At 44.1% G+C, this 12,620-nt stretch overlaps 1 protein-coding gene across 1 annotated transcript in view; it reads right to left on the reverse strand.

The window, feature by feature from the left end:
* Positions 1-12,620, reverse strand: part of LOC109936810 (sodium/hydrogen exchanger 2-like) — a 145,645-nt gene that overhangs the window by 53,589 nt on the left and 79,436 nt on the right. The window contains exons 6-7 of the mRNA XM_048605134.1: positions 9,329-9,418; positions 6,747-6,817 (exon numbers count right to left, since the gene is read on the reverse strand). Of these exons, the coding sequence (XP_048461091.1) occupies positions 6,747-6,817; positions 9,329-9,418 (161 nt within the window). The remainder of the gene's footprint in view (positions 1-6,746; positions 6,818-9,328; positions 9,419-12,620) is intronic.

A 12,620-nucleotide genomic window follows, 5' to 3' on the forward strand; every position in this document is an offset into this window, starting at 1 on the left:
AGCGGGAAATTGCCTGAGAAAACTCAGCAGGTCTGGCGGCGGGGAGACAAAGCAGAGTTAATGTTTCAGGTCCAGCGACCTTCCCTCGGAACAGAAGATCAATTGTATGTTGTATTCAAGTGTAAACCTCCTCACTTTGACTCTCCCACCTTACTCCTCGACAACACTCCACAGGCCAACACTCCTTGCAGCTCTACTTAGTCCTCTCTATTGAGGCACCTCCTCATGCCTCCATCTGAAAAGCCAACACTCACAGTTTCCTTCATCTTATTGCTACCTCACATGCATGCCGTTCCCAATGGTTGCCATTCCATTCTCTCAACCATTTCATTTCACACACACTGTGCTGCTTGCAGGACTCTAGGGAGATGTATAGAACCAAGAATGATTGTCCAGTCATCTCCAACCTGACCAACATGGAGGGAAATACAAAGAGGATGGAGCAGAGTTCATGCCATCAGAGATGCGGATTGGGGGGTCTCTCACATACCCGATGACATGATGTCAAGATTCCGGTGTTGGACTGGAGTGGACAAGGTCAGAAATCACACAACCCTAGGTTATAGTCCAACAGGTTTATTTGAAACCACAAGCTTTCAAAGAAGGAGTAAGAGTACGAAAGCTTGCATTTTCAAATAAACCTGTTGGACTATAAGCTGGTGGCGTGTGATACCTGATGACAGACTTGGAAATAAATCTGCCAAATGACTCACTAACTCACTGATGTTGACTTGGTCACACAGGTAGCTGAAATATGATCACTTGTTACATTAATGACTTTGAACCCCTTCACCGTGTTAGTTCCACTTCATGTCTTCCATTTCTGACAGAGCGATCAGAGTCTAGTCTGGGAGGCACCCTCAGAGGAGGGCATTCGCTCTGAGGAAGAACCGTCACATGATCCATGCACTTCCTCCACTAGCTCAGCCTTTGGTGGGGCCTCAAAGGCAGGCAGCCAGATTGGAATGTAGTCCATCATAAGTGAGCAACGGTCGGAGGTGGGTACCGAAACCACGGTGAAGAGTGCCCTGTCAGAGAGTGCACAACACAACAAGCTTTGCTCAAAATGCTCATTCTTGTTTTGTGGGGACAGGAGATAGCAACAAAAATACTTGAGCATCAGCAGAAAACTTATGTGGTTCCGTCAGCATCTCTGGGGGCCTTACCCGTTCTCAGAGCTTGACTGGTGGAATCCAACTTGAACAGAGTGCCATGACGTCTCAGGCCTTTTCCATGAAGCATCAAATGTGGTTGGCAACTGAATGAATGCACCACCCACCCCTCTACCCATGGCCTACACAGCTGGTCTGCCAGCTTTAAACAGGTTCAGGAATGCCTCGTCTTGTTCACTGTCACATCGAAATGCAGCAGGATTCTCTCCAGCTCTTGATGAGCAGGTAAGACGTATGGTTGAGCTATGAGAAGAAAGATGGGCAATGGGCTTCTGCACTTGGGAACTCTGCACAAGCTGACGGTTCCGCTGACCCCATCTCTCCTCGTTTGGAAAGTTCAGTGACTGTATATCAGCCCCTCCACACAATGAAACTGGGGCAGGATCCCCACTGGACCCAAAATTTAACGATAAGCACTGAAACGGTCAGAACAAGGGACAGAGTTGCTGTATCAATAGTTTTGCTGAAGACACAGGTGTAACTGCCTGGGAGTACAGAAAGAAAAATAATATATTGCCTCTCAAGGGAGGTCAAAGGTCTCGAAGTTTTAACTCTACGACAATGTTTATCTTTGTGCTTCAACGTGAACTTTATTCCAAGTCTCTATTATCCAATTATTTATCCAGTCATCTAGCACTGTTACCCATGCTGCTCAGTGGGTATCAGAGACTGACTGCTCTCCCATGAATCTGCGCATCAGCTCTCCTCAGGCTAGCTGAACTGTGCCTGAATAGATCTATTGCAGTTACCTCTGGCAGGCAAATAAGAGACTGCAGAGACTTAGCTAGATCAGGATTTCCCCTACCTCCTGTTGCTCCTCTGTTTCTTTACCTCTGAGGATGCAGAGTTATCCCCACCTCCTTCTTTCTGCAGTTCTGATCTTCTCCGCAACGCTGCTTTGTGCCAAAAACACAATGGAGCACGACTGTCCTGGACACTAGAGGGCCCTCTGAGATCTGTCCAGGAGCAGGAATCTTACGTTCAGCAACCCCAATGATTCCTAAATACCGAAAGAACTGCGGATGCTAGAAATCTGGAATAAAAACAGAAATTGCTGGAAAAGCTCAGCATCTGTGGGGTCTGAGGAAGGGATCACTGGACCTGAAATGTTAGCTCAATGATTTCTGCTGCTCTATTTCTGCAGTGTTTCTCACAGCTCTGGCAACAGCCATGTCCCTGCTGACTCTCCTTGGAATATAACTATTTATGGATCCCTGACTCAGGTAGAAGGAAGAAATCACAGCAACTTCCTGCCCAGATAATCACCTCATGATTACCTACAACTGATAAGAAATCATTTGATTGATTAAAAACTCCAGTTTGATCTCAAGGCAAATAATTGCAGCATACCTTCAGTCAGTGGCTGCCCAAGATCATTTTGGTATTTGTTCACAGAACGTGAGCATCACTGATGAGACTTACATTTATTCCATCCCAAATTTATCTTCAGATGGTGATGGTGAGCTGCCTTTTTGAACTGTCCAGTCCATGCAGTGTAGATGCACCCACAATGTGGTTAAGAAAGGACAGTGAAGAAATGGTGATACAGTTTAAATTCAGAATGGTATATGTCTTGGAGGGGAACTTGCAGGTGATGGTCTTCCCATATATCTACCGTCCTCACTTTCTAAGTGGTGGAGTCCATGGGTTTGATACGTATTGTTGAAGACTCTTCAGTGAGAATCTGCAATGCAGCTTGTAGATAGTGCACATTACAGTGTGGGAGTCAGTGAATTTTTAATGTAGTAAATAGGATGTCAGTCAGTAGTTTTGTCCAGAATACTGTCAAGCCTCTTGCGTATTGTGTGAGCTGTGCTCATCCAGGCAAGTGGGCAGTATTTTTCAATCACACTCCTGACCTTGAAATGATGTTCAGACTTCGAGGAATTAGGAAGTGAATTACTCATCGCAGAGCTCCTAGACTCCAACCTGCTCTTGTTGCCACAGTATTTACATGGTTAGACTAGTTACTGATCCCAGCAAATTGATGGTGGGAAATTCAGCAATGGTAAGGGAGAGTGGTTCAATTTTTTTTTGGAGATTATCACTGCCTGGTGCTTATATGGTGTGAATGTTACTTGTCACTTAAAAGCTCAAGCTTACTTGTCCAAGTTTTTCCACATGAAGACCCAGTCTGCATCAGTATACAAAGAGTTGCAAATGAAGCTGAACATTATGCAATCATTACCATGCGAATATCACCAGCTTCAGCTGGAGTACTGTGTTCACCTGTGTTGCCCTATGGAGCTACTTGTGACTGGAGAAAAAACTGCTGGTATTGCTTCTGTTGGTCGTGCTCCTGCTGGTCTTGCTCCTGTTCCTGCTGGCTTTGCGCCTACTCCTGCTGGTGTCTCTCAGGCTCTTGATGGTTTTGGTCCTGCTCCTGCTGGTCTTGCTCAGGTTCCTGCTGGTATTGCTTCTGCTGGTATTGCTCCTACTCCTGCTGGTCTTGCTCAGGCTCCTGTTATTATTGCTCCCACTGTATTGCTCCTGCTGGTCTTGCTCAGGTTCCTGCTGGTCTTGGTCCTGCTGGCACTGCTCCTGCTCCTGTTGGTCTTGCTTAGGCTCCTGCTCGTATTGCTCCTGCTGGTCTTGCTGCTGACGGCGTTGTTCCTGCTTCTGCTGGTATTGCTCCTGCTCCTGCTGGTGTTACTTCTGCACCTACTGGTATTGCTCCTACTGGTGTTGCTCTTGATCATGTTCCTGCTGGTGTTACACCTTCTTCTGCTGGTGTTTCATCTTCTCCAGCCAGTGTCGTGTCTGCTCCTGCTGCTTTTCCCCCTGTTTGTATTGCTCCTACTCCTACTGGTGTTGCTCCTGCTCCTGCTGGTTTTGCCCCTGCTTGAGTTGCTCCTGCTCCTCCTGCTGCTGTTGCTGGGACAGCTATTCTTCCTCATCCCTGGTCTATGAGCTGTCCCAATGCAGCTTGGAAGGCTGACACCACAGAAGGTCACATCAGAGTCAATCCAGTCCAAGGTGACACAAATGACACCCAGTATCACTTTTAAAGGAGTGAAAACACACTCTCATGATGTGTCCTGTTAGCAAAACCCTTTCACTGAGTAAAAGAAGCTGCTGCTTGTCTCGATTTCACAGCACTGTCAATTCCTGCTAAACTGCCTTTCTTGACCCTGGTGAGTTTCAAACCACCCAAGAATCTCTAGGGCTGGATACTGAGCCCGATGTCAACAAATGCTTAGCACATGCATCAGAGATCAAAATAAATGTTCTTTTGCAAGAACTACTTATTTTCATTTGTGGGGTTATCAATTGACTTTTAGGATTACGTTTTCATTCACAACACCTCACTTACTCAGTGATACCATCATGTAAATGATAACATATTTTGTACTTCTTTGATATATGGAATATTTGGACTCAAACTGGAGCAAAATTAGAATAAGTATCCTCCAATAATTTGCAACTGTCCATTAAACTTAAAGCCGCAACACACAAATAAAGCAATAATTTCCTGGACACCACATAGTTAGGACAAGGCAACATATATGTCACTTTCCAAAATAACTACATACTTATGTACACTTATAATATGAAAATCCATCACCTTAAAACACTTCTACAGATTAGGGAGATCACATCCATTGCATTTCCAGTGCACTTCCACAAGGCTTGAATGTTTCAACCAGGCAGTAACAACTTGATTTACTGAATTGTGAATTTCAATCCCAAATTTAAATTTAACAATTGGACAGTGTTTATTACAGTAGGATCCGCTACATGTTTTCCAATTACAGAAGCCATTATGCAGCCTCGAGCTAGAGATTCCACATTCATTTACAAGGAATTCATTATCTCGATGACTTAACATTTTCTTGAATCCGAATTAACTGAGTGGTCCACTGTTGACAAGTTCAAAGCGCTCTTTCCTACCCTACCCCCAACCCTTTTCAACCTATCAGCAGCAAACTTGGGAGAGAACCAATCTCTGACTAGAGCAGGGGTTCCTTAACAATTCCTTCCACTTTAGTTACAGGGCTATTTCGTACAATGCTTGTCCCCATGACTGAATTTTCCTGGGAGATTTGGAACTTTTGGGGTCAGATCTGCCTGCTGCCACTGTGTATTTTGAGAGTTGATCTGCACATCAAAGCAACTGCTTAACTGAACTGGACAGACATCACCACTAAAATAACACCACGAATATTATACAATGTGTTTTGTTCTACAATTGTCAATCAAAATTTTAAAGTTTGTGCATAGACTGATAACCGATCTTAAAAATAATTCTTGCGGATATCCTTACAGAGGTGGCAGGGCAGTAGTTCAACTGAATAGCTATAAATGTTCAATTGCTTCTTATATGTCTGAATGATACATATAGGTGTACACACATATTATATAATATATGGTATCTATTGCATATAATAGTATATATTGTGTACTCTGAGACTAGTATCAAGGGTTGTGAAGTGGTTATGAAATTAAGTTACTAACCTAGATGTTATGAGTTCATATCCTAGCATGGGATGCTTTGAAGTCAAAATCTGGTACTTTGCAGACTGGCATTAAAAAAAAATCATGCAAGTTACGCTTTGCTTTAAATTCAACTTGTTCATTCAGATCCTTCATCTAGTCTGTGAGTGAGTCTGGTCCCTACTGCAATGTTGTTGATTCCTAATGTCTTCAGGAGACATTGGAAAAAGTGACCATACTCTGCTCCAGCAGATAGTGAGACCCAGGGCATCTTTCTGCCAGTTGTAGCCAATCAGAGGGCCGGTAGCTCAGATGTGCCATTGCTAGTGGTGCCCCTGTAAAGTGAGATCATGGTCATGCACCTTCAAAGTTAGGCACATTGCATGTGGGATCAATGGGGTCAGACAGGCAACTCCTAGTAATGGGAGGATGGGGGTGAAAGGGGCTCTACTGAAGACAGGTGACGCTGTTGCCACAGGGCAGGCGACCTGCCTATAAATGTCTGATAAAGGTACAACTCAAAGGCCATTGATGCTAACCAGGTGATCTACACAAGCCCAGACTCCACCTGCTGGTCAAATGTCAGTGTGGCAGGAAGAGTGGCTCAAATTGGGCCAGCTGACGCCTTTCCCTCTCGCTGTGAACACAGCATGAAGGCAGGAAGTTTTCAGACAATCCATGTCTTCCTGCACCATTTTGCCAGTCTTCCAACACACACACACACACACACTTCATCCACACACACATATGCACACCCAAACACACGAATGAACACATATGATATTTTACTCAATGCACATACACACTGATACAATCAAACATACACTTCACCCATACACATACACACAGACACATATACAAACACACACACGAATAAATATTTCACTCATAGACACACACGCATTCACACACACAAACACATACACATGAATATATATTTCATACACAGACACACACATGAATATATATTTCACACATGAACGCACACACAGACACATCAAACCGACACATACACCCAAACATATATTTCAAACATAAACGCAGACATATCAGCACCTACAAAAGGACACACAGATAGACACATACCCAGATGTACATATACTTCACCCACATGTACATATTGATTGAGGAGTCATATACCTGTCTTTCCAATAATATTGGCCCCAATGTCCACAGATGTCTTCAATTCCAGCCAACAAATGATCCAAGAACTGCAGAAACACATTTTACAAAATCATTTTTGTTAAATATTAGCCATAACCATCTTGTATCTCATGTCATGAGGAATCTGACATACCCATGCCAGTATTTTGAGAGAAGGAATTCAGCGACTGTATTGTGCTGAAATGATACAGAAGTCCATTTGGATACATCAGGTAGCATTACCCAACCTTATTTGTAGGTATATCTGGAGCAGCTAGGACCCTCGACACCAGCTTGCTGTTGCTCATTGCCACTTTGAGTGGCCATTGAATCCAGGCAGGTCTATTCATGTCGGACAGTGAGGATAGACTAGTACCTTAGGTTTTACTGTCCATCATTTCTATAGTGGCAACGCTGGACACAAAGAATGTTACTGTGTTTGCCAGACACCACCGACACTGTAATGTGGGAGTTTAACATTTCAAAACAGCTTATTTTGACGACTTATCAATAGATAATACGTATCAAACTTGTACCTTCTCTTCAGCTGGTCCCAATCATTCATGCAGGTTAATACTGGAGAAACAACAATGTGCCATGACAATTACATAGTGTGTGATGATGACATTTACATATTGTCCCATTTATTGTCTCGTACCGAGATGTGTGAGTAATCTTGTACATTTATAAATGAACGTGTGTGCATGAGAAAGCGTGTGCACACATGTGTATGCATGTATGTACCCACGACTGTGTGAACTCAGAGGGCTAGGGAGATAGAAGTAGGATATTATGAATTATAAATGTTTACTTTATTCAAGATTTTGCTATTCCTGCTTCATAAGCAAGCATTTCTCCAAAAGGCAGTGAGGTTAGAGAAACAGAGAAGAAAGACTAATGAGTCATTCATGCTTGTTTGCTTATTTCAAATAGAGCATGAGACATAAACAACATAAAATTACCGAATCTACGACATCCTTTGTTACATTATTTAATTAAATGACATTTATCTCCAAATTACACAAGGGAGATTTTATACTAAGACTTTTGCCTGGATTGTTGTGGGATATGAGGGAGTGCTGCATTTCAGTGGCCTAGCTCTCTGATTCCTGGTGTGTGCCAGTCTGCAGCAAAGACAGACAGGCTCAAGCCTAGAGGTTCTGACCTCCTGAACACCAGGCTGGCAAGCTTCAGGTTACCAAATGGGCACCCTGAAGCAGCCTGCCAAGGAAAGATGTTGTGAAACTTGAAAGGGTGCAGAAAGGATTTACAAGGATGTTGCCAGGGCTGGAGGGTTTAAGATGTGGGGAGAGGCTGAATAGACTGGGGTTATTTTCCCTGGAGAGTTGGGGGCTGAGGGGTGACCTTACCGAGGTTTATAAAATCATGAGGGGCACGAATAGGGTGAATAGCCAAGGTGTTTTTGCCAGGGTAGGAGAGTCCAAAACCACAGGTCGTAGGTTTAAGGTGAGAGGGAAAAGATTTAAAAGGGATCTAAGGGGTAACTTTTCACACAGAGGGTGGTGTGTGTGTGGAATGAGCTGCCAGAGGAGGTGGTGGAAGCTGGTATAATTACAACATTTAAAAGGCATCTGGACGGGTACATAGCAAGGGTTTAGAATGATATGGGCCAAATGGGACTAGATTAATTTAGGATATCTAGTCGGCATGGATGAAAGGACCAAAGGTTCTGCTTCCATACTGTACAGCTCTATGACACTATGTGACTGCACCGACCACCAGCAGACATGTGCAGGAAGGACAGGAGCACTGTGAGAGGTGTGTGTGTGTGTGATGGTATGCAATTGCAAAGTTGATGGAGAGGGAACAGGTTCAAGGGCGGCAGTGTTGTAGGTTAATTTTGCGGGACCCAGCAGTCTGGTCCTATTGTCTGGGCCTCAGAACAATCAAAGTAAAATTTACCTTTACTGGTCTGTCTGGGTATCTGTCACCCATGGGACTGCTCAGTGCTGAGCTAAAATCACAGTCGGGCTCCTAGACGCCAAGTTGTATTTCTAAAGGTAGAAGAAAGAAGGGTGGGCACTCTCGGCACCTGGCAGTAGGCTGTTGCCAAAGTTAAAGTTGTGGTAAGGGTGCTGTCCATAGTCGCAGGTTGTTACTATCCCATTAGCGCCAGGTAACGGCAACGGTATCTTACAAGTGTGTAGCAATTGTATGCCTCGTTTTGAATGTTTGCGATCAAATTAATTAAGTCCCCTGCTTCAAAGAACCTAGTGACCTAATTATCAGTGAACATACGAACAAGCAAATGAAACGCACATAAAATCTGTTGAGATGACCCAGATGTTTCATTGTCAAACATAGATGTTGAGCAATTGACAATCTTTGTTGAACTAATACGGGGTGATATCACATGAATCCATACCAGGAAGCATGCACAGAACTTTACGAATTATATTATACCCTTCTCAACTGCAAACAAAGGACTGAAATAAAGTCAAAGCGCACTGAAATGCAATCTGTTAAAACAAAGTGAAGTTAGAACTCACAACAGTGGGAAGAAATACCACAGATTTGATGTTATGCTAACACATGTAGACATTGTAATTGACACTTACCCGAATATGAATCTGTTCACTTACAGTCGGAGGTGCTTGACTTGTTCGTTTCACTTCCAATAACTCTACAAGTGGTTTAATTGTCATTCCCTGTGACAATGAAGAGATCAGATAAAATTAATACAAAAGCAAAATAAAGCAGAAGTAAAGCTGCAGTAAGAACAAAAAAAGGTGGTCACACTCTGTAGTTTAGGCAGCGTCTGTGGAGAGAATATTTCAGGACTGTGAGCTTCATTAGAACTGAAGAAAGACAGAAATGTCAGATTTTTAAGCCAACAGAATGGATTGGGGGATAGGGACAGGAGGAACAAAACAGGAAGTCTACATTATGGTGGTGGATAGGAGAGTTAATTTATAAATGCTTACATGGTGCGGAATATAAATAGAGTGATTCTGGATATTGCAAACAAACAAATGTTGTGTTCAGATGAAGCACAAATGGCTACATAGAAGCCATCAGAATACAATATGAAGGAATAAAGAAAGAAGCAAGCCAACAAAAAAAACATATACAGGACAGATGGAGGAAGAGTAAACAAGCTTAAAGTTGTTAAATTCACCACAGAGTCCAGAAGGCTGTAGAGTTCCCAGACGAAAGGTAAACATAAACTGTTTTATAATTACCAGCACAATTCAGCCATCAGTGTTGTGATAAAAGTGGACTTTTATCTGTGTTTAATTATTTAATTGCCTTGTGTATCCACATTAAAATAAGATCACTCAGGATATATTTTAAGACAAAAGCATTAGCCCAGTTTCAGCAAGTTCACTGCAGTGATCATCACAGGTGTAAATCAATAAGGCATGAGCAATAAGAGATTAGAGATAGGCTCTTGTGCCACAGTGTTAATGCCCCTACCTCTGAGTCAACAAACCTGGGTTCAAGTCCCATCTGCTCCAGAATTTTGGACTGGTCCATATTCAAGAACTTAGCGGCCAACCTAAACGAATATGCCAGGACCATCACAAACTTCATTACTAAGAGTGTAGATGACTGTATGCTGAAGAAGTTGATCAGAATGTTCCCCAACCAGAAACCGTGGTTGAACTGGGAGATCCACTCCCTACTGAAGTCCAGGTCTGGGGCATTCAACTCGGGTGACCCTGACCTATACAAGACATCCAGGTATGATCTTCGCAAGGCCATCAGAGATGCCAAGAGGCAATACCAATCTATGCTTGAGAACCAGACCAATCACATAGACATGGCAAGGCTTACACAACTTAACTGGCTACAAAGCAAAGTCAAACAGAAATGCGGGCAATAATAAATTCCTCCTCAGTGAGCTCAATGCATTCTGCACTCTGTTTGAACAGAAAGGCAGTGAAACAATATCACCTATCCCCACAGCCTTGGATGCACCTGTACCCACTGACCCCACTGCAGATGTCAGATCGGCCTTCTTGAGAATGAACCCAGGGAAAGCGATTGGCCCAGATGGAGTCCCTGGGCGTGCACTCAGATCCTGTGCGGACCAGTTGGCGGGAGTATTCGTAGACATCTTCATTCTCTCCTTACTACGATCTGAAGTCCCCACCTGCTTCAAGAAGACCACCATCATCCCGGTGCTAAGAAAAATTGTGCAATATGCCTCAATGACTACCACCTAGTGGCTCTGACCTCCATAATTATAAAGTGCTTTGAGAGGTTAGTCACGGCTCACATTAACTCCAGCCTACCAATTTGCCTCGATCCTTTGCAATTCGCCTACCGTCTCACCAGGTCCACAGTTGACACCATCTCCCTGGCCCTACACTCATCCCTGGAACATCTGGATAACAAGAATATCTATGTCAGGCTCCTAATCATTGACTACAGCTCTGCCTTCAATCCCACAATCTCCAAACTCCAAGACTTAGGTCTCAGCTCCCCAACACCACAACCACTCCCCGGAATAACTGGATCCTTGACTTCCTGACCCATAGTAAGAATAGGTGACAACACCTCCTCTACAATACTCCTCAACACCGACGCGCCTCAAAGCTGTGTACTCTGCTCCTTACTATACTGCTTATACACTCATGACTATGTGGCCAAATTCTGCCCCAACTCCATTTACAAGTTTGCTGACGACGCCACCATTATAGGTTGGATCTCAAACAATGACAAGACAGAATTACAGGAAAGTGATTGAGTTCTTACAGGCACAGTGTAAAGACAACACACTCTCTCTCCCAATGTAAGCAAAATGAAGGAGCTGGTCATTGACTTCAGGAGCAGAGTGGAGGCCACGTCCCTGTCTATATCAATGACGCTGAGGTGAAGATGGTCAAGAATGACAGGTTCCTGGGAGTCATGATCACCAACAATCTGTCCTGATCCACCCATGTCAATGCGTTGGTCAAGAAAGCGCAGCAATGTCTGTACTCAGGACGCTGAGGGAAATTCGGCATGTCATCAAGGACTTATCAATTTTCAAAGATGCACCACAGAAAACAACCGATATGGATGCATCACCAAGTGGTATGGCAACTGCTGTGCCCAAGACTGCAAGAAATTACAGAGAGTCATGAACACAGCCCAGTTCTTCACGCAAACCAGCCTTCCATCCATTAACTCCATCTATACTACCCACTGCATCTGGAAAACAATCAAATAATCAAAGAACTCTCCCACCCCACTTCCACTCTTCCTCTCCCTCTTCCACTCTCATCCGTTTGGCAGAAGATATAAAAGTTTGAATACACGCACGAACAGCTTCTTCCCCATTGTCATCAGATGTTTGAATGGACCTCTTAAATGTCAATATTGACCTCACTCCCTGCACCATTTCTGTGATTGTAACACTGTATTCTTTACGCTGTTCTGCTACCCTGATGCACTTTGTATGGTATGATCTGCCTGTATAGCACACAAAGCAACACTTTTCACTGAGAGATAGTAGGAACTGCCGATGCTGGAGTCCGAGATAACAAGGTGTAGAGGTGGATGAACACAGCAGGCCAGGCAGCATCAGAGTAGCAGGAAGGCTGATGTTTCAGGTCTGGACCCTTCTTCTGAAATGGGGGAGGAGAAGGGGGCTCTGAAATAAATAGAGAGGGGGAGCTGATGATGGAAGGTGGATAAAGGAGCAGATAGGTGGAGAGAAGAAAGACAGGTCAAGGAGGCAGGGATGGAGCCAGTAAAGGTGAGGGTAGGGAGGGAGTTGGGATGGGGGTTGGTCAGTTGGGAGGAAGGGGTGGGTGGGTGGGAGGGAAGACGGACAGGTCCAGGAGGTAGGGATGAGGCTGGTAGGTAGGAAGTGGGGGTGGGGGTTGGTCAGTTGGGAGGGAGGGGGGGGCGGGTGGGAGG

This window comes from Rhincodon typus, chromosome 14 (assembly GCF_021869965.1).
Source record: "Rhincodon typus isolate 14 chromosome 14, sRhiTyp1.1, whole genome shotgun sequence".
NCBI lineage: Eukaryota > Metazoa > Chordata > Chondrichthyes > Orectolobiformes > Rhincodontidae > Rhincodon > Rhincodon typus.